This window comes from Heptranchias perlo, chromosome 16 (assembly GCF_035084215.1).
Source record: "Heptranchias perlo isolate sHepPer1 chromosome 16, sHepPer1.hap1, whole genome shotgun sequence".
Classification (NCBI taxonomy): Eukaryota; Metazoa; Chordata; class Chondrichthyes; order Hexanchiformes; family Hexanchidae; genus Heptranchias; species Heptranchias perlo.
The window spans coordinates 62,646,469-62,668,862 of record NC_090340.1 but is presented as its reverse complement, the minus strand read 5'-3'; the positions used below and the strand labels follow the sequence as shown (position 1 = coordinate 62,668,862).

The window sequence follows — 22,394 nt, the reverse complement described above, 5'->3', positions numbered from 1 at the left end:
AACCACACACGTTTAAATCGGACAAATAAGCTTGATCTCAAGTCTTGAAAAACACAAAGGGCTGTGGAGGCTGGGGGTCAATTGACATTTTCAAAACTGGGAATAACAGATTTTTGTTAGTTTAGAGTATCAAGGGATATGGAGAAAGCGGGTAATGGAATTGAGGTACAGATCAGCCACGATCTGATTGAATGGTGGGCTCGAGGGGCTGAATGGCCTCCTCCTGTTCCTATGTTTATCAGTATGCAGCGCAGGATTCATTCATAAATATACACCTGTTAGTGATTGAGAATTTTAATCATTACTAGGACAATAGTATTTCTGTTCTGTTGGTTGTTACGAGAGTGTAAATTTCTCCTGATGTTACCCAATCTTGCAGCAAGTAGCAATGCACCTGGATTCATGCTGTTTTGATTTTCTTTTTTATTTGTTAACAGGATGTGCAAGACACATTTATTGCCCATCCCTCGATTCCCTGAGAAGATGCTGGTGGGTCTCCTCCTTGAGCAGTGCCTTCTCTTCGGATTCTGTTCTGTAGTGACTGTTGTACAACTGAGTGGCTTGCTCGGGTGTTCAGTGCCTGCCATGCAGTGTGTGACTGGAATCACGCTGGGTAGAGACGGCAGGTTCTCTTTCCCTGAAGGACTATCGTGAACCAGTTGGGTTTTTACAACAAAACAGCAGCTTTGATGGTTGTATTTCCCGGCACCAGCGGACAATTAACCAGATTTATTGAATTTCATATCACAATATCCATGAACTCATAACTTCAGGCCTGCTAGAACTTTCTGGCCTACTCGCAACAAAAATATATCCCTGTGAGGAGAAAAGACTCCACAAAAAGGGTGAACCAACCATGGCTAACTAAGGAAGTCAAGGATGGTATCAGGTTAAAAGAAAAAGCATACAACGTGGCAAAGATTACTGGTAAGCCCAAAGATTGGGAAAACTTTAAAAACCAGCAAAGGATGACTAAAAGAATAATAAAGAGGGAGAAAATAAATTATGAGAGTAAATTAGCAAGAAATATAAAAACTGACAATAAAAGCTTCTGCAAGTATATAAAAAGGAAGAGGGTAGCTAAAGTAAACATTAGGCCCTTAGAGGATGAGACTGGGGTAATAATAATGGAAAACAAGGAAATGGCAGAGGAATTGAACAGATATTTTGTATCTGTCTTCACAGTAGAAGACATTAATAACATACCAATAATAGTAGAAAATCAAGGGGCAAAGGGGAGGGAGGAACTAAAAACAATCACTATCACTAGAGAAAAAGTACTAGGTAAACTAATGGGTCTAAAGGCTGACAAGTCCCCTGGACCTGATGGCTTGCATCCGAGGGTCTTAAAGGAAGCGGCTACAGAGATAGTGGATGCATTGGTTGTAATCTTCCAGTAATTCACTAAATTCTGGAAAGGTCCCAACGGATTGGAAAACCGCAAACGTAACACCCCTATTCAAGAAGGGAGTGAGACAGAAAGCAGGTAACTATGGACCAGTTATCCAAACATCTGTCATTGAGAAAATGCTAGAATCCATTATTAAGGAAGTAGTAGCAGGACATTTGGAGACTCATAATACAATCAAGGAGAGTCAACATGGTTTTATGAAGGGGAAATCATGTCTGACAAATTGATTAGAGTTCTTTGAGGAAGTAACGGGCAGGGTGGATAAAGGGGAACCAATGGATGCAGTATATTTGGATTTCCAAAAGGCATTCAATAAGGTGCCACATAAAAGATTACTGCACAAGATAAGAGCTCATGGTGTTGGGGTAATATACTGGCATGGATAGAGGATTGGCTAACTAACAGAAAACAGAGTCGGGATAAAAGGGTCATTTTCAAAATGGCAATCTGTAACTAGTGGGGTGCCGCAGGGATCAGTGCTGGGGCCTCAACTATTTACAATATATATCAATGACTTGGATGAAGGAACAGAGTGTCTTGTGGCCAAATTTGCTGATGATACAAAGATAGGTGGAAAAGCAAGTTGCGATGAGGACACAAAGTGTCTGCAAAGGGATATTGACAGGTTAAGGGAATGGGCAAAAATTTGGCAGATGGAATATAATGTGGGAAAATGTGAAGTCATCCACTTTGGGAGGAAAAATAAAAAATCAAAATATTATTTGAATGGAGAAATACTACAAAATGCTGCGGTACAGAGGGATCTGGGTGTCCTCGTACATGAAACACAAAATGTCAACATACAGGTGCAGCAGGTAATCCAGAAGGCAAACGGAATATTGGCCTTTATTTCTAGGGGGATGGAGTATAAAAGCAGGGAAGTCATGCTACAACTGTACAGGTGAGACCACACCTGGAGTACTGCGTACAGTTCTGGTGCCCTTATTTAAGGAAGGACATGTTTGCATTGGAGGCAGTTCAGAGAAGGTTCACTAGGTCGATTCTGGGTATGGAAGGGTTGTCTTATGAGGAAAGATTGAACAGGTTGGGTCTATACTCATTGGAGTTTAGAAGAATGAGAGGAGATCTTATTGAAACATACAAGATTCTGAGGGGACTCGATAGGGTAGATGCTGAGAGGATGTTACCCCTCATGGGGGAATCTAAAACTAGGGGACATAGTCTCAGAATAAGGGGTCGCCCGTTTAAGACGGAAATGAGGAGGAATTTCTTCCCTCAGAGGGTTGTGAATCTTTGGAATTCTTTACCCCAAAAAGCTGCCGAGGCTGAGTCATTGAATACATTCAAGGCTGAGTTAGACAAATTTTTGATCAGCAAGGGAGTCAAAGAATATGGGGAAAGGGCAGAAAAGTGGAGTTGAGGTAATAATCAGATCAGCCATGATCTTATTGAATGGTAGAGCAGGCTCGAGGGGCCGAATGGCCAACTCCTGCTCCTATCTCTTATGGTCTTATGGTCTTATGCTAGTCCATCACCATAACCACTACACTACCATACCCACACTTCAGCAAAGATCATTACAATTCCATGGAGATTTTAAACTCCTTACCTAGTAATACATCAAAAGCACGAATGAAGGGATCTCCAAAGACAAATATTAACTCGCCCCCATGAGGAGCTCCTGTGAATTGGGGTATTCTTGTTTCATAGAAGCTGGCACGGTGCTGGAATTCATATAAAAACACCGGGTTTCCAGCATCTGCAATCCAAACATCAGAGAGCGTTACTGAAGCAGATAAAAGCAAATACAATCTATTCACAGGAACACCAACCCCAACCTGGAATCCCAATGGAACAAACTCCTTCCCATTCATTCCCAGTGTACACATTCCCAACGGACCGAACCCCTTCCCATGACTACCATTGTACAGAATCCCAATGAACCAAACCCCATCCCTTTCACTCCCATTGTACTGAATCCCAATGGACCAAACCTCTTTCCATTCATTCCCATTGTACAGAATCCCAATGGGCCAAACCCCTTCCCATCACTGCCATTATTTCGAGTCCCAGTGGACAAAACTTCTTCCCATTCACTCCTATTGTCTAGAATCCCAATGGACCAAACCCCTTTCTATTCACTCCCATTGTATAGTATTCTTGACCCAGGTAAACCATGTAGAATCATAGAAAGGTAAGAGCACGGAAGGAGGTCATTCAGCCCATCGAGTCCACGCCAGCTCTACGCAAGAGCAAACCAGCAAGTCCCACTCCCCTGCCCTATCCCTGTAGTCCTGCAAATTTTTTACTTGCAAGTACTTATCCAGTTCCCTTTTGAAGGCCATGATTGAATCTGCCTCCACCACCCCCTCGGGCAGTGCATTCCAGATCCTAAACATTCGCTGTGTAAAAAAGTGTAAAATACATAAAGTGCAAAAGAGTAACTAGGGAGAGAGTAGGGCCTCTTAAGGATCAACAAGGTCATCTATGTGCGGAACCACAAGAGATGGGTGAGATCCTGAATGAATATTTCACATCGGTTGAGAAAGGCATGGATGTTAGGGAACTTGGGGAAATAAATAGTGATGTCTTGAGGAGTGTACATATTACAGAGAGGGAGGTGCTGGAAGTCTTAACGCGCATCAAGGTAGATAAATCTCCGGGACCTGATGAAATGTATCCCAGGACGTTATGGGAAGTTAGGGAGGAAATTGTGGGTCCCCTAGCAGAGATATTTGAATCATCCACCGCTACAGGTGAGGTGCCTGAAGATTGGAGGGTAGCAAATGTTGTGCCTTTGTTTAAGAAGGGCGGCAGGGAAAAGCCTGGGAACTACAGACCGGTGAGCCTGACATCTGTAGTGGGTAAGTTGTTAGAGGGTATTCTGAGGGACAGGATCTACAGGCATTTGGAGAGGCAGGGACTGATTAGGAACAGTCAGCATGGTTTTGTGAGAGGAAAATCATGTCTCACGAATTTGATTGAGTTTTTTGAAGGGGTAACCAAGAAGATAGATGAGGGCTGTGCAGTAGACGTGGTCTATGTGGACTTCAGCAAAGCCTTTGACAAGGTACCGCATGGTAGGTTGTTACATAAGGTTAAATCTCACGGGATCCAAGGTGAGGTAGCCAATTGGATACAAAATTGGCTTGACAACAGAAGACAGAGGGTGGTTGTAGAAGGTTGTTTTTCAAACTGGATGCCTGTGTCCAGCGGTGTGCCTCAGGGATCGGTGCTGGGTCCGCTGTTATTTGTTATTTATATTAATGATTTGGATGAGAATTTAGGAGGCATGGTTAGTAAGTTTGCAGATGACACCAAGATTGGTGGCATTGTGGACAGTGAAGAAGGTTATCTAGGATTGCAACGGGATCTTGATAAATTGGGCCAGTGGGCCGATGAATGGCAGATGGAGTTTAATTTAGATAAATGTGAGGTGATGCATTTTGGTAGATCGAATCAGGCCAGGACCTACTCCGTTAATGGTAGGGCGTTGGGGAGAGTTATAGAACAAAGAGATCTAGGAGTACAGGTTCATAGCTCCTTGAAAGTGGAGTCACAGGTGGATAGGGTGGTGAAGAAGGCATTCGGCATGCTTGGTTTCATTGGTCAGAACACTGAATGCAGGAGTTGGGATGTCTTGTTGAAGTTGTACAGGGCATTGGTGAGGCCACACTTGGAATACTGTGTACAGTTCTGGTCACCCTATTATAGAAAGGATATTATTAAACTAGAAAGAGTGCAGAAAAGATTTACTAGGATGCTACCGGGACTTGATGGTTTGACTTATAGGGAGAGGTTAGACAGACTGGGACTTTTTTCCCTGGAGAGTAGGAGGTTAAGGGGTGATCTTATAGAAGTCTATAAAATAATGAGGGGCATAGATAAGGTAGATAGTCAAAATCTTTTCCCAAAGGTAGGGGAGTCTATAACGAGGGGGCATAGATTTAAGGTGAGAGGGGAGAGATACAAAAGGGTCCAGAGGGGCAATTTTTTCACTCAAAGGGTGGTGAGTGTCTGGAACGAGCTGCCAGAGGCAGTAGTAGAGGCGGGTACAATTTTGTCTTTTAAAAAGCATTTGGACAGTTACATGGGTAAGATGGGTATAGAGGGATATGGGCCAAGTGCAGGCAACTGGGACTAGCTTAGTGGTATAAACTGGGCGACATGGACATGTTGGGCCGAAGGGCCTGTTTCCATATTGTAACTTCTATGATTCTATGATTCTATGATTTTCCTCATGTCACATTTGGTTATTTTGCCAATCACCTTAAATCAATACCCTTTGGTTCTTAACCTTTCCGCCAATGGGAATAGTTTGGTGACATTGTAAGCAGTGTAGATGAAAATATAAAATTACAAAGCGATATTGATAGATTAGGTGAATGGGCAAAACTGTGACAAATGGAATTCAATGTAGACAAATGTGTGGTCATCCACTTTGGATCAAAAAAAGATAGAACAGGGTACTTTCTAAATGGTAAAAAGTTAAAAACAGTGGATGTCCAAAGGGACTTCGGGGTTCAGGTACATAGATCATTGAAGTGTCATGAACAGGTGCAGAAAATAATCAAGAAGGCAAATGGAATGTTGGCCTTTATATCTAGAGGACTAGAGTACAAGGGGGCAGAAGTTATGCTGCAGCTATACAAAACCCTGGTTAGACCGCACCTGGAGTACTGTGAGCAGTTCTGGGCACCGCACCTTCGGAAGGACATAATGGCCTTGGAGGGAGTGCAGCATAGGTTTACTGGAATGATACCCGGACTTCAAGGGCTAAGTTACGAGGAGAGATTACACAAATTGGGGTTGTATTCTCTAGAGTTTCAAAGGTTAAGGGGTGATCTGATCGAAGTTTATAAGATATTAAGGGGAACAGATAGGGTGGATAGAGAGAAACTATTTCCGCTGGTTGGGGATTTTAGGAGTAGGGGGCACAGTCTAAAAATTAGAGCCAGACCTTTCAGGAGCGAGATTAGAAAACATTTCTACACACAAAGGGTTGTAGAAGTTTGGAACTCTCTTCCGCAAACGGCAATTGATACTGGCTCAATTGCTAAATTTAAATCTGAGATAGATAGCTTTTTGGCAACCAAAGGTATTAAGGGATATGGGCCAAAGGCAGGTATATGGAGTTAGATCACAGATCAGCCATGATCTTATCAAATGGCGCAGCAGGCATGAGGGGCTGAATGGCCTACTCCTGTTCCTATGTTCCTACTCTGTCTGCACACTTTGTAATTTTTACACATCTATCTCTATTGAACAACCTTCTCTGTTCCAAGTAAAACAACCCCAGTTTCTCCAGTCTATCCATGTAACTAAAGCCCCTCATCCCTGGAATCATTCTAGTAAATCTCTTCTGCACCATCTCTAAGGTCTTCACATCTTTCCTAAAGTGTGGTGCCCAGAACTGGACACAATACTCCAGTTGTGGCCAAACCAGTGTTTTATAGAGGTTCATCACGACTTCCGTACTTTTGTACTCTAGGCCTCTATTTATAAAGCCCAGGATCCCGTATGCTTTTTTAACTGCTTTCTCAACCTGCCCTGCCACTTTCAACGATTTGTGCACATATACCCCCAGATCTCTCTATTCCTGTACCCCTATTAGAATTGTGCCCTCTAGTTTATATTGCCTCTCCTCGTTCTTCCTACTGAAATGTACCACTTCACACTTTTCTGCATTAAATTTCATCTGCCATGTGTCCGCCCATTCCACCAGCCTGTCTATATCCTCTTGAAGTCTATCACTATCCTCCTCACTGTTTACTACCCTTCCAAGTTTTGTGCCACCTGCAAATTTTGAAATTGTGCCCTGTATACCCAAGTCCAAGTCATTAATATATATCAAGAAAAGCAGTGGTCCCAGCACCGACCCCTGGGGAACACCACTGTACACCTCCCTCCAGTCCGAAAAACAACCGTTCACCACTACTCTCTGTTTCCTGTCCCTTAGCCAATTCTGTATCAATGTTGCAACTGCCCCCTTTATTCCATGTGCTGCAATCTTTATGACAAGCCTATTATGCAGTACTTTATCAAACGTCTTTTGAAAGTCCATATACACCACATCAACTGCAATACCCTCATCTACCCTCTCTGTTACCGCATCAAAAAACTCTATCAAGTTAGTTAAACACGATTTGCCTTTGACAAATCCGTGCTGGCTTTCCCTAATCAATCTGCACTCGGCCAAGTGACTGTTAATTCTGTCCTGGATTATCATTTCTAAAGGTTTCCCCACCACTGAGGTTAAACTGATTGGCCTGTAGTTGTTGGGTTTATCCTTACACTCTTTTTAGAACAAGGGTGTAACTTTTGGAATTCTCCAGTCCTCTGGCACCACCCCCGTATCTACGGATGTTTGGAAGATTATGGCCAGTACCTCCTCAATTTCCACCCTTACTTCCCTCAGCAATCGAGGATGCATCCCATCCGGACCGGGTGAATTACCTACTTTAAGTACAGCTAGTCTTTCTAGTACTTCCTCTTTATATCAATTTTTAGCCCTTCCAGTATCTCAACTATATCTTCCTTTACTGAGAATCTGTCAGCACCTTCTTCCTTGGTAAAGACAGATGCAAAGTACTCATTTAGTACCTCGGCCATGCCCTCTGCCTCCATGAGTAGATCTCCTTTATGGTCCCTAATCAGCCCCACCCCTCCTCTTACTACCCGTTTACTGTTTACTTGCCTGTAGAAGGCTTTTGGATTCCCTTTTATGTTGGCCGCCAGTCTATTCTCAAACTCTCTCTTTGCCCCTCTTATTTCCTTTTTCATTTCCCTCTGAACTTTCTATATTCTGCCTGGTTCTCACTTGTGTTATCAACCTGACATCTGTCATGCGCCCCTTTTTTCTGCATCATCTTACTCACTATCTCTTTTGTCATCCAGGGAGCTCTGGCTTTAGTTGCCCTACCTTTCCCCCTCGTGGGAATGTACCTAGACTGTACCCGAACCATTTCCTCTTTAAAGGCCGCCCACTGTTCAATTACAGTTTTGCCTGCCAATCTTTGATTCCAATTTACCCGGGACAGATCTGTTCTCATCCCATTGAAATTGGCCCTCCTCCAATTGAGTCCGTGTCCTTTTCCATAGCTGTTCTAAACCTTGTGATACTATGATCGCTGCTCCCTAAATGCTCCCCCACTGACACTTGGCCCGCCTCATACCCTAGAACCAGGTCCAGTAATGCCTCCTTCCTCATTGGGTTGGAAATGTACTGGTCAAGAAAGTTCTCCTGAACATACTTCAAAAATTCCTCTCCTTTGCCCCTTACACTATTACTATCCCAGTCTATATTAGGATAGTTGAAGTTCCCCATTATCACTACTCTATGGTTCTGTCACATCTCTGTGATTTCCCTGCAAATTTGCTCCTCTATATCCTTCCCACTATTTGGAGGCCTATAGAATACACCCAGTAGTGTAATGGCACCTCAATTGTTTCTTAACTTTAACCAAAATAGATTCGATAAAATTTATGTAACTATAAAAATACATTTAATGGAATGCAAGCCCATGTATTCTGTGCATTGATGTTAACTCTGGCCTGAACGTGTCCTAATGCTGACAGCCTCGCACCACTTCATGCTCACCTTTGTAATACTGGGCCGCTCTCAGAGTTGGAATTGCTATAAACACATCACCGAACATGTCGAGGTACCGTTTAATGAGAATGACAGGGTCGTGTACGTCCTTAAAGTATTCCTCAAAAATCAGCTCTCCTTCCTCCTCACCAAACTGGAATCAGAAAATTAAATCACTCTGTGTCCCACATAAACAAAATATTGAAATCAGAAAATGCAGAGTAGGTCGATCAGCATCCAAAAGGGATAATAATAAGAGTGGGGTTTGTACTTTTAACCTTGGACCTTGTACTCATGACCTCGGACCTTGTACTCATGACCTCGGACCTTGTACTCATGACCTTGGACCTTGTACTCATGACCTCGGACCTTGTACTCATGACCTTGGACCTTGTACTCATGACCTCGGACCTTGTACTCATGACCTTGGACCATGTACTCATGACCTTGGACCTTGTACTCATGACCTTGGACCTTGTACTCATGACCTTCTGACTCAGAGGTGGGAGTGATACTGACTGAACCAAGCTCAGACTCACTGGGATCCCCTTCTCAGCATTTTTGCCTTTCTAGACACTTGGAAACTGGAAGCTGTCCGAGTGGGTAATTATGGCAGTAAACCCACCTACTATCACTCTGAGGCATTAGTGTACATATCTGGAGAGGTTTGTTGATGCACCGCCTCCTGCTCCAACTCATTCTTTCCCAGGACCTTAAAAACATGAAGTCCTCACCTCCCTCAGACTTCCCTTCCTCCTACAATCTGCGGGCTCTTAAAATCCAAAGTCTGCGCCCTCTACGAACCCCTTGACTTAGTTTACCTCCTCTCCTATTCATTTAAACCTTGGATAGAAAGGCCTGCCCAGGTATGGAGCTGTATCCACGTCTTAGACAGACAGATAAAGAACTCGGACAGTAACTGCGGGAGAGAGTTACAACTCCCTCACTCAAGGGCACATGGCCAATCCTGAAGATGTTTATACCCAATGGGGTGGTTAGAAAAATGCAGATATCAAAAGTGCCTTACTATTGGTTTGAAATACGTGTTTATTTTCTCCATAATTTGCTCTCTGGTGATTCCTGCTTCCCAGCCGGGTGGAAAGATCCTCTGAGGAAGAATGAAGAGTAGGTTTAAACATTCGAACAGTATCCCGACCGACCTTATGGGCAGTGGTGGAGACCCTATCAGCAGCGTAGCCTCTTGGGGCGAGACCACATACGATCGGTGTTGCAGTGAGGGGCGCATTATAGAGAGGGTGGGAGTTGTCCATTAGTGCTAGAGTCCTTCACCACTTGTGTTAGATTTGAAAATGCTGCAGAGAGGGAGGAAATCGGCCACTTGTGCTGGGATGTAAGCCAATGGCTGCAGGCAGCTTTCACTCGTCAACCTGGACAGTGAGGCCTTGAAAATGCACAGGCCACGATTCCAAGCCCTGGGATTGGACCCTGCAACGCTGACCCCGCCTGAACTTTTGGGGGTCAGTGAGAGTGCACCTCATTTGGATGGGGCCAATGGGCACATCTTAGGCACTCGCCAGCCTCTTGCAGCCGGAATGACAGCAACTAGTTGCATTTATATAGCACCTTTAACATAGTAAAACGTCCCATGGTGCTTTACAAGAGCGATTTTCAAAGAAAATTTGACACCAAGCCACATAAGGAGATATTAGGACAGGTGACCAAAAGCTTGGTCAAAGTGGTGGGTTTTATGGAGCGTCTTAAAGGAGGAGAGAGAGGCAGAGAGGTTTAGGGAGGGAATTCCAGAGCTTAGGGCCTAGGCAGCTGAAGGCACGGCCACCAATGGTGGAGTGATTAAAATCGGGGACGCGCAAAAGGTCAGAATTGGAGGAGCGCAGAGATCTCGGAGGGTTGTAGGGCTGGAGGAGGTTACAGAGATAGGGAGGGGGGCGAGGCCATGGAGAGATTTGAAAACAAGGATGCGAATTGTAAAATCGAGGTGTTGCTGGACCGAGAACCAATATGGGTCAATGAGCACAGCGGGTGATGGGTGAATGGGACTTGGTGTGAGTTAGGATACGGGGCAGCAGAGTTTTGGATGAGCTCAAGTTTATGGAGGGTGGAAGATGGGAGGCCGGCCAGGAGGGCATTGGAATAGTTGAGTTTGGATTTAACAAAGGCAGGGATGAGGGTTTCAGCTGCAGATGAGCTGAGGCGGGGAGAAGAAGGGTGATGTTACAGAGGCGGAAGTAGGCGGTCTTGATGATGGAGCGGACATGTGGTCGGAAGCTCAGCTCAGGGTAAAGTAGGATGGGAAGGAGTCATCCTTTGACCCTGGGCTAATCGTGAGCTTGCGTACACTGAGCTGTGCACTGACCTTACCTCAGGGTGTACAAGACTATGAACAGCCTCCTCATTGGTCACCCCGACCAAGTAGGGGATTTTCCGAAACATCCCATCCCGGAACATGGACTGAGGATCATCAGGAAGGAAATGACCATCGACCACGACAGGAATTAACTGGTAGAGTTCATTCTGAAACAACAATCAGAGGGAAACAAAGGTTAAGATAGAAAGAAGAAAGACGAAAGACTTGCATTTATATAACTCCTTTCACAAACTCAGGACGTCCCAACGCACTTTACAGCCAATGAAGTGTAGTCACTGTTGTAATGCAGGAAACGCGGCAGCCAATTTGTGCACAGCAAGATCCCACAAACAGCAATGTGATAATGACCAGGGTACGGTAGCATAGTGGTTATGTTACTGGACTAGTAATCCAGAGGCCTGGACTAAAATCCAGAGTCATGAGTTCAAATCCTGCCACGACAGCTGGCGAATTTAAATTCAATTAATTAATTAAATAAAATCTGGAATTAAAATACTAGTATCAGTAATGGTGGCCATGAAACTACCGGATTGTCGTAAAAACCCATCTGGTTCACGAATGCCCTTTAGGGAAGGAAACCTGCCGCCCTTACCCGGTCTGGCCTATATGTGACTCCAGACCCACAGCAATGTGGTTGATTCTTAATTGCCCTCTGAAATGGCCTAGCAAGCCACTCAGTTGTAAAATCTCGCTACGAAAAGTCATAATAAGAATAAAACCGGACGGACCACTAGGCACCGGACACGACAATGGCAAAACACCAAGCCCAGTCGACCCTGCAAGGTCCTCCTTACTAACATCTGGGGACTTGTGCCAAAATTGGGAGAGCTGTTCCACAGACTAGTCAAGCAACAGCTCTGACATAGCCATACTCACAGAATCATATCTTTCAGCCAACGTCCCAGACTCGAACATCACCATCCCTGGCTATGCCCTGTCCCACCGGCAGGACAGACCCACCAGAGGTGGCGGTACAGTGACAGACAGTCAGGAGGGAGTGGCCCTGGGAGTCTTCAACATTGACTCTGGGATCTCATGACATCAGGTCAAACATGGGCAAAGAAACCTCCTGCTGATTACCACCTACCGTCCTCCCTCAGCTGATGAATCAGTCCTCCTCCATGTTGAGCACCACATGGAGGAAGCACTGAGGGTAGCAAAGGGCACAAAATGTACTCTGGGTGGGGGACTTCAATGTCCATCACCAAGAGTGGCTCGGTAGCACCACTACTGACCGAGCTGGCCGAGTCCTGAAGGACATAGCTGCGAGACTGGGCCTGGGGTAGGTGGTGAGCGAACCAACACGAGCGAAAAACTCACTTGACCTCGTCCTCACCAATCTACCTGTCGCAAATGCATCTGTCCATGACAGTATTGGTAGGAGTGACCACCGCACAGTCCTCGTGGAGATGAAGTCCCGTCTTCGCACTGAGGACACCATCCAACGTGTTGTGTGGCACTACCACCGTGCTAAATGGGATAGATTCAGAACAGATCTAGCAGCTCAAAACTGGGCATCCATGAGGTGCTGTGGGCCATCAGCAGCAGCAGAATTGTATTCCAGCACAATCTGTAACCTCATGGCCCGGCATATTCCTCACTCTACCATTACCAACAAGCCAGGGGATCAACCCTGGTTCAATGAGGAGTGTAGAAGAGCATGCCAGGAGCAGCACCAGACGTTCCTAAAAATGAGGTGCCAACCCGGTGAAGCTACAACTCAGGACTACATGCATGCTAAACAGCAGAAGCAACATGCTATGGACAGAGCTAAGCGATTCCACAACCAACGGATCAGATCAAAGCTCTGCAGTCCTGCCATATCCAGTCGTGAATGGTGGTGGACAATTAAACAACTAACGGGAGGAGGAGGCTCTGCAAACATCCCCATCCTCAATGATGGCGGAGTCCAGCACGTGAGTGCAAAAGACAAGGCTGAAGCATTTGCAACCATCTTCAGCCAGAAGTGCCGAGTGGATGATCCATCTCAGCCTCCTCCCGATATCCCCACCATCACGGAAGCCAGTCTTCAGCCAATTCGATTCACTCCACGTGATATCAAGAAACGGCTGGAGTGCACTGGATACAGCAAAGGCTATGGGCCCCGACAACATCCCAGCTGTAGTGCTGAAGACTTGTGCTCCAGAAATAGCCGCACCTCTAGCCAAACTGTTCCAGTACAGCTACAACACTGGCATCTACCCGACAATGTGGAAAATTGCCCAGGTATGTCCTGTCCATAAAAAGCAGGACAAATCCAATCTGGCCAATTACCGCCCCATCAGTCTACTCTCAATCATCAGCAAAGTGATGGATGGTGTCGTCGACAGTGCTATCAAGCGGCACTTACTCACCAATAACCTGCTCACCGATGCTCAGTTTGGGTTCCGCCAGGACCACTCTGCTCCAGACCTCATTACAGCCTTGGTCCAAACATGGACAAAAGAGCTAAATTCCAGAGGTGAGGTGAGAGTGACTGCCCTTGACATCAAGGCAGCATTTGACCGAGTGTGGCACCAGGGAGCCCTAGTAAAATTGAAATCAATGGGAATCAGGGGGAAAACTCTCCAGTGGCGGGAGCCATACCTAGCACAAAGGAAGATGGTAGTGGTTGTTGGAGGCCAATCATCTCAGCCCCAGGGCATTGCTGCAGGAGTTCCTCAGGGCAGTGTCCTAGGCCCAACCATCTTCAACTGCTTCATCAATGACCTTCCCTCCATCATAAGGTCAGAAATAGGGATGTTCGCTGATGACTGAACAGTATTCAGTTCCATTCGCAACCCTTCAAATAATGAAGCAGTCCGAGCCCGCATGCAGCAAGACCTGGACAACATCCAGGCTTGGGCTGATAAGTGGCAAGTAACATTCGCGCCAGATAAGTGCCAGGCAATGACCATCTCCAACAAGAGAGAGTCTAACCACCTCCCCTTGACATTCAACGGCATTACCATCGCCGAATCCCCCACCATCAACATCCTGGGGGGTCACCATTGACCAGAAACTTAACTGGACCAGACATATAAATACTGTGGCTACGAGAGCAGGTCAGAGGCTGGGTATTCTGCGGCGAGTGACTCACCTCCTGACTCCCCAAAGCCTTTCCACCATCTACAAGGCACAAGTCAGGAGTGTGATGGAATACTCTCCACTTGCCTGGATGAGTGCAGCTCCAACAACACTCAAGAAGCTCGACACCATCCAAGACAAAGCAGCCCGCTTGATTGGCACCCCATCCACCACCCTAAACATTCACTCCCTTCACCACCGGCGCACTGTGGCTGCAGTGTGTACCATCCACAGGATGCACTGCAGCAACTCGCCAAGGCTTCTTCGACAGCACCTCCCAAACCCGCGACCTCTACCACCTAGAAGGACAAGAGCAGCAGGTACATGGGAACAACACCACCTGCACGATCCCCTCCAAGTCACACACCATCCCGACTTGGAAATATATCACCGTTCCTTCATCGTCGCTGGGTCAAAATCCTGGAACTCCCTTCCTAACAGTACTGTGGGAGAACCATCACCACACGGACTGCAGCGGTTCAAGAAGGCGGCTCACCACCACCTTCTCAAGGGCAATTAGGAATGGGCAATAAATGCCGGCCTCGCCAGCGACGCCCACATCCCGTGAACGAATAAAAAAAAATCTGTTTTTAGGTGGTGTTTGAGGAATAAATATAGGCCAAGCCCCTGTTTTTCTTCAAAATCGTGCCATGGGATCTTTTATGTCCACCAGAGGGCAGACAGAGCCTCTGTTTAATGTCTCATCTGAAGACAGCACCTCTGACAGTGCAGCTCTCCCTCAGTGCTGCACTGGGAGCATCAGCCCAGATTTTGTGTTCAAGGTCCCTGGAGTGGGAGTTGAACCCATGACCTTCTGAAGGTGAGAGAGTTACCCACTGAGCCAAAGCTGACAGATACTGAAGAGCCTCAGCCGACTGATGCTGAGCAAAGCTCCTACAAGGATCACTCTCCCTGTCAGGAATGACCAACTTGTGATGGGGTTTGGGGGCACTGGGCACTGACACCCCTCCAGTGCCTTCCCCAACCGCCCACTCTTCTGATTGGAGGCTCGACAGTGAGAGTTGGCGACTATTGTACCACAAGGCCCAGCCCCACCTGTCCTCACTCGACCCCCACTTTCCAGGAACCCTGGTTATTTCTCCGCCCTCCCCTCTCCTCCCTAGCTCAGGATGCAAAGAGGCCAATTGTACCATCCCTGGCTGGGATCAGATAACTAGGGGTGGAGCCTGCTACATTTGTTGTTATTTTATAGTTAAACTCCGTGCCATGTGCAAACCTGTTTTCAAATTGATACCAATATAATAAGCTAGAGAGGAACATGAGGGAGAAAGGAATAGAAGGATATGCTGAGAGGGTGAGATGAAGTGGGGAGGGAGGAGGCTCGTGTGGAGCCTAAACACCAGCATAGACCAGTTGGGCCGAATGGCCTGTTTCTGTGTTGTGCATTCCATGTATTTCCATGCATGGTTTGCTGGATGATGCATGTCCCAAGTGAGCCAGTGGGGACGCTCACCTCTCACTGTTTGAACAAAAGTATTCACAAAATCCACGTCCGGAAACCGAGGGAACAGCAACTTATTTGACTGTTTTCAGAAAGGGCTCTGAAATAGTGACACTGGGCCTCAGGGACTGTTCTTCCCCCTCTCAGAGCAGAAAATAACTTGTATTTATCCAGCACCTGATCACATCCTTCGGAAACATCTCGCAGTGTATGACCTACAATGAGTTACTGCAAAGTGCAGTCACTGTTGTTATGTAGGTAAGTGCGTAATCCACTCTGTTTGCACAGCACGATCCCACAAAGGGCAATGAGATAAATGGCCAGTTAATCTGTTTTTAGTGATGTTGGTTGAGGGATGAAGGTTGGCCGGGACACCGGGGAGAACTCCCCCTGCTCTTCCTCTAATAGATCCAGGGGATCATTCAACATCCTCCTGAAACAGGTAGATGGGGCCTCGGTTTAACATCTCCTCCGAAAGACGGATGGGGATGAAAGACCCCTTACTGGCTGTAAGGGTCCTGCATGAACTAATCTTACGGTGATTGCCTTTTCAGCTCTCACGATCGAACTAAAAAAAAAGATCGATGTATTTTTAAAGAAACGCACCACACTTGTGATGATTTGGAACATTTCCTCTTCTGTTTTGTTCCTGAGGCAGTGCAGCAGGAGCTGGGATTGTGTGTTACTGCAGCCCGCTATCTCAGCAGCTTCCTGTAAATGAGAAGATCAGACACAAAACATGAGGTCCTTCACATTCTCCCCACTGCCCTCCTGGTGTCTCCCCAGACACGTACATCAAGATCACAAGATAGACTCGTGTGAGGGAAGGCCTATTCTACCCATCCGACCTCATCCATCGACTGTCCCCTCATCACAACATCCAACCATTTCTCAAATTACCTCTCCTGCACTCCCCCCCACAACCGGGAAGACCATTTTTTGTGTTGATCATTCTTTAAAATTCTCATCCTTGTTTTCAAATCCCTCCATGGCCTCGCCCCCTCCCTATCTCTGTAACCCCCTCCAGCCCTACAACCCTCCGAGATCTCTGCGCTCCTCCAATTCTTGCCTCTTGTGCATCCCCGATTTTAATTGCTCCACAATTGGTGGCCGTGCCTTCAGCTGCCTGGGCCCTAAAGTTTGGAACTCTCTCCCCAAAAACCTCTCCGCCTCTCTCTCCTCCTTTCAGACGCTCCTTAAAACTTTTACTACGTTAAAGGCGCTATATGAATGCAAGTTGTTGTTGTTGGGGTGGTGAAGAATTCCCCTTTCCCCCGGTTTGACCCTGTGCCCCCCTTTCTCCTCCTGTCAGGGTTTAAAGTAGTGTTCCAGATCTACCTTTTCCATATGGTTTGCGACCTTACATCTTATACATCGTCCGCTGGCAATGAGTTAAGCTTCCATCTCTGTGCTGGTGACACCCAGCCCGATCTCTTCCGTCGGCATCATATCAGAAAGGAGAGTTTGCATTTAGATAGCATCTTTTTAATGTGCTCAGGACGTCCCAAAGCACTTTACAGCCAATGAAGTACTTTTTTTGAAGAGTAGTCACTGTTATAATGTAAGTAATGCGGCAGCCAATTTGCGCACAGCAAGATCCCACAAACAGCAATGAGATAAATCATAGAATCATACAGCACAGGTGGAGGCCATTCGGCCCACCATGTTGGTGCCAGCTCTTCGAAAGAACCATCCAATTAGTCCCACTCATCCACTCGTTCCTCGTAGCCCTGCATATTTTTCCCTTTCAAGTATTTATCCAATTCCCTTTTGAAAGTTATTATTGAATCTGCTTCCACCGCCCTTTCAGGCAGCGCGTTCCAGATCAGAACAACTCACTAAGTAAAAAAATGTTTCCTCATCCAACGATCTTAAATCTGTGTCCTCTGGTTACTGAGCCTCCTGCCAGTGGAAACAGTTTCTCCCTATTTACTCTATTAAAACTCCCCTTAACCTTCGCTGCTCCAAGGAGAACAATCCCAGCATCTTTAGTCTCTCCACATATCTGGATTCCCTCATCCCTGGTACCATTCTGGTTAATCACCTCTGCACCCTCTCCAAGGCCAGTTAATCTGTTTTTGATGGTGTTGATTAAGGGACTATTGTTGACCGGGACACTGGAGGAACTCCCTGCTCTTTTATGTCCACCTGAACAAGCTGATGGTGCCACGGTTTAACATCGTAACTGAAAACTGGCACCTTTGACAATGCAGCACTCTATCAGTACTGTACTGGAGTTATCAACCTGGATCAGGTGATCAGGCTCTTGGAGTGGGATTAAACCCACAACCTTCAAACTCAGAGGTGAGTGTGCTATCACTGAGCCAAACTGCCACATCAAGACATAGGTGCCAGGGCAGGTGTCAGCCTTGGCTCAGTGGTCAGCACTCTTGCCTCTACGTCCGAAGGTTGTGGATTCAAGTCCCAACTCCAGAGACTTGAGTACAAAATCTCGGCTGACACTTCTGTGCGTAACTGAGCGAGTGCTGCACTGTCAGGTGGACATAAACGACCTCATGGTGCTATTTGAAGAAGAGAATTGGTGTTCTCCCTGGGCCAACATTTATCTCTCAAACAACATCACTAAAAAACAGATTTTCTGGTCATTATCTCTTTGCACTGATGATCAGGGCCACCTGATGAACAGATCCTGCACTGACTCATGCTCAATACGCTCGCAATTGGATTTGGTCGGAGCTCCTGAGGTGAAAGGTCACTGCTCGGATAACTGAACCACGAGGTCCACATTAAACAAACCCTTCGTAACGTGTCCCTCACCGTTACTGCACGGAAGGAGCAAACTCACATAAGCTAGCTGGGTTGAGAGAGGGGGCAGCAATCCAGGCATCAGTGCACTCCCGCTTTGCAGTATTGCCTTGTGGAACAGACCGGTGGACAGCGGAGATAAGGCCTGGAGAGAAACAGGGGGGAGAGGGAGTTAGGGCACGTGTAAGACGCATTCGGAATAAGTTTTATGGAGAACGTGTTTACTGGTCTGTGTTCTCAGCTCATCTGATGCCCATGAATTCCTGGGAATGCTACTGGAGGGAATGGGAATGAGATCATCGCTCCCAGTTCATTAGGCGCTGGAGGGAATGGGAATGGGAATGAGATGGTTCATTTTGGTGGGTTTTTGAAAAATGACGTCGGCTTTTGTCAAAGGGCAGAATAGGGGTGGGATAGGGACAGGGTGACGGTATGTTCTCGGTTGGTGTGGAGATGGGGCTGGGCACTGGGTGTGATGGGACAATGCAGGGAGTGGGAGGGGACAGGTCGGGGGATGGGCTGAGGCTGGGTAGAAACAATGTGGGTTGGGGCAGAGGATGGGTGGGAGGGATATGGAAAGATATGGGTATGGGGGGATGGTATGTGGGGGATGGTATGGGGTGGGGGGAATGGCTTAAGGTGGGAGGAGAGTGGTATGGGGGGATGGTACAGGGCGGGGGGTATGGGGGGGATGGTATGGGGCAAGGGGGATGGTTTGAGATGGGGGATGTTGAAGGTGGGGTGGGGTTGGTATGGGGGGATGGTGAAGGTGGGGGTGGGTGGTATGCGGGGGATGGTACAGGGCGGGGGGTATAGGGTGGGGGGATGGTACAGGGTGGGGGGTTTAGGGGGGTTGTTGAAGGTGGGGGGAGGGTGGAATGTGGTGGGAACGATCAAGTTATATCTTAAAAACTGCGGCTTTTACAAGATCTCCTCTCGTTTAATGAGAGCACGGATCGGAGAATCACAGCACTCCTGATTTCCCGGTGACTGATTTGAACGATCGGATAATCGGGAGCTCTGCCAATCGGATGAGCCGACCTCTGCGGAGCCTCAGGAAATTTACACAAAGTTATTGTTCAAATGGAATTCCGCTGAAATCAAATAGTTTGAGAGCGAGAAAAGAAGGGAAGTGAGTTCCTGCCGTACGTGCAGAGAGACGCTGAGCGCTCCGACTGACTCTCCGAACAGTGTGACCGATCCTGGATCGCCCCCAAACACTGGGATATTCCTCTGTACCCACTGCATTGCCGCCACCTGATCCAAGAACCCGGAATTCCCCGGTGCCCATTTGTCTCCTGTGCTGTGGCCAATGAACAAAAAGAGAGAGTTTAAGGGAAACGGTTAATTCACAACTTTTAGCTTTTGCTTGTTAAGTAAGTTTCTGTTCGCAGGTCAGTTTAAATGGAAAGGAATTCCAGTCAGAGAAACTTCAGCTGATGACAAGTTACTGCACAGACAGCGAGCGAGCAAGGTCAGTCTTTGATAATAAGAGATTCAGCAAAGGCAACAAACTCTTTGTTAGTTCGAGCCTTGAAAAGGGACCTGCCATAGTTCTGGAAAATTAGGGAGTGTGAGTCAAGTTATGGGGAGTTATTCCTGAAAAACTAAAGTCCAGCTAATTGGATGAGGTAATACTTTGAAACATGCGGATTCTCAGGTAGTTAGAGTGAAAGAAAAGTATAAAGAAAGGGGGGTGAGAATAGATACTTCAGAATTCGACAAGGCTTGGCCAGCCAATCACCTCGAGCTCGAATCCTGGGACACGGTGAATTCTTCGGTACCTGGTATCATAAGTGTGACCCTGAGTATATGTGTAATTATTGGTAATAATAGTTATCGTTGTATATGTGTAATTATTGGTAATAATAGTTATCGTTGTATATGTGTAATTATTGGTAATAATTGTTATCGTTGTATATGTGTAATTATTGGTAATAATAGTTGTCGTTGTATATGTGTAATTATTGGTAATAATTGTTATCGTTGTATATGTGTAATTATTGGTAATAATTGTTATCATTGTATATGTGTAATTATTGGTAATAATAGTTATCATTGTATATGTGTAATTATTGGTAATAATTGTTATCATTGTATATGTGTAATTATAGGTAATAATAGTTATCGTTGTATATGTGTAATTATTGGTAATAATAGTTATCATTGTATATGTGTAATTATTGGTAATAATAGTTATCATTGTATATGTGTAATTATTGGTAATAATAGTTATCATTGTATATGTGTAATTATTGGTAATAATTGTTATCATTGTATATGTGTAATTATAGGTAATAATTGTTATCATTGTATATGTGTAATTATAGGTAATAATAGTTATCATTGTATATGTGTAATTATTGGTAATAATAGTTATCATTGTGTACTTAATTCCTATGAAAGCCAATAAATATCTTTAGAACCCTATTATCTTGTGGAATAACTTGGAAACTTACAAATAAAAACATCGATTTCTTAACAGGAGGTCGAAGTGAGCTCACCGTTGGGCAGTTCAAAATAAACTGCTGGTCATTCGAGCCCCTTTGGGTGTCCCTCTTGCCTGCTGGAAAGAGTCGGTGTGGTGGGTGCTGACACTCTGCCTTCAAGTGGGAACGGGGGCAGAGATCGCATCATATGGAAGGTCAGTACTTTTATAGATAACACTCGGGCCGTGTGATCTCCTGGACTGGGGTTGCGATCGCCTGAGGGGGACCGAGAGGAAATTTCCAGGGTATTTTTTCCCTTATTGGCCCTGGGTTTTTCTCTGTCTTTTTTTGCCTCTTCCAGGAGATTACATGGCGGGGGAGGGGGGTGGAGAGGAGGGATGGGGGTGGGGGGGTGATGGGGGGAGGGGGGAGAGGGGAGGAGGAGGGAGGGAGGGAGGGAGGGAGTGTTTAGTCATGATGGTACGGCCATCATGGTGTGTGGGGAAGGCTTGATGGACCAGCTGGTCTTTTCCTGCCCGTCAATCTCGTGTGTTGGTGTATCGGGACACGGTGAGATCGGAGGGGGGAGTAGGCGGGGGTGGGGGGCAGTGACACGGCTCTTTTTAACTGCCCCCTCGCCCGGTTTCCACCAGGTTTGGTTGTGGGGGGGTTAAAATTGGGGACAATGTATTTTGTATCTCTAAATATGCAGGAAGCAAAGATTAATTGTAAAGCAGATAATTTAAAACTGGCACTTCCGGTTTCAGTGAGAATATGGTTATTTTTTAATTATCTGCTCGTTCAATGATTGTTGTATGATCCAACATCAATGAAACCATTTCTCGGGTGAACAAAGGATGCTGTTTTTAAAAAGTTGCTGCCTCTTGTATCTAACAGAGGTTGAGAGAAGGGAGAAGAGAGAAAGAGAGTGACAGAAAGAGACAGGCAAAGAGGCAGAGGCAGAGAAACAGAGAGAAAGGGACAGGGAGAGAAAGAGAGGAAGAGAAAGAGGAACAGAGTGAAATAGAGAGAGAGAGAGACAGAGAGAATAGACAGAGCTGACAGAGGCAGAGAGAAAAAGGCAGAGCGAGCGAGAGAGCCAATGACAGTTTAGGAGAGAGAAAGAGGCAGTGAGTGAGAGAGAGAGAGAGGCAGAGACAGAAAGACAGCGAGAGAGAGAGACAGAGGGTGACATAGAGAGAAAGAGACAGAGAAAGACATACAGACACACAGAGAAAGAGAGACAGATGTGCTGGTGTACAGAGGGAAATTAATAACCTGAATATAGAGAATCTATGAGCCTCTCTCCATGTGACACTGTCCTGAACGGCCACCGACCATTGCTCACTAACACGGACACA

General features: G+C 46.1%; 1 protein-coding gene across 1 annotated transcript in view; it reads right to left on the bottom strand.

Annotated features, from left to right (window-relative positions):
* Window positions 1-22,394, bottom strand: part of LOC137333825 (pyrethroid hydrolase Ces2e-like) — a 46,546-nt gene that overhangs the window by 7,558 nt on the left and 16,594 nt on the right. The window contains exons 5-11 of the mRNA XM_067998185.1: window positions 19,754-19,907; window positions 18,645-18,749; window positions 16,445-16,549; window positions 11,304-11,456; window positions 9,991-10,071; window positions 8,973-9,117; window positions 2,982-3,131 (exon numbers count right to left, since the gene is read on the bottom strand). Coding sequence (XP_067854286.1) covers window positions 2,982-3,131; window positions 8,973-9,117; window positions 9,991-10,071; window positions 11,304-11,456; window positions 16,445-16,549; window positions 18,645-18,749; window positions 19,754-19,907 — 893 coding nt within the window. The remainder of the gene's footprint in view (window positions 1-2,981; window positions 3,132-8,972; window positions 9,118-9,990; window positions 10,072-11,303; window positions 11,457-16,444; window positions 16,550-18,644; window positions 18,750-19,753; window positions 19,908-22,394) is intronic.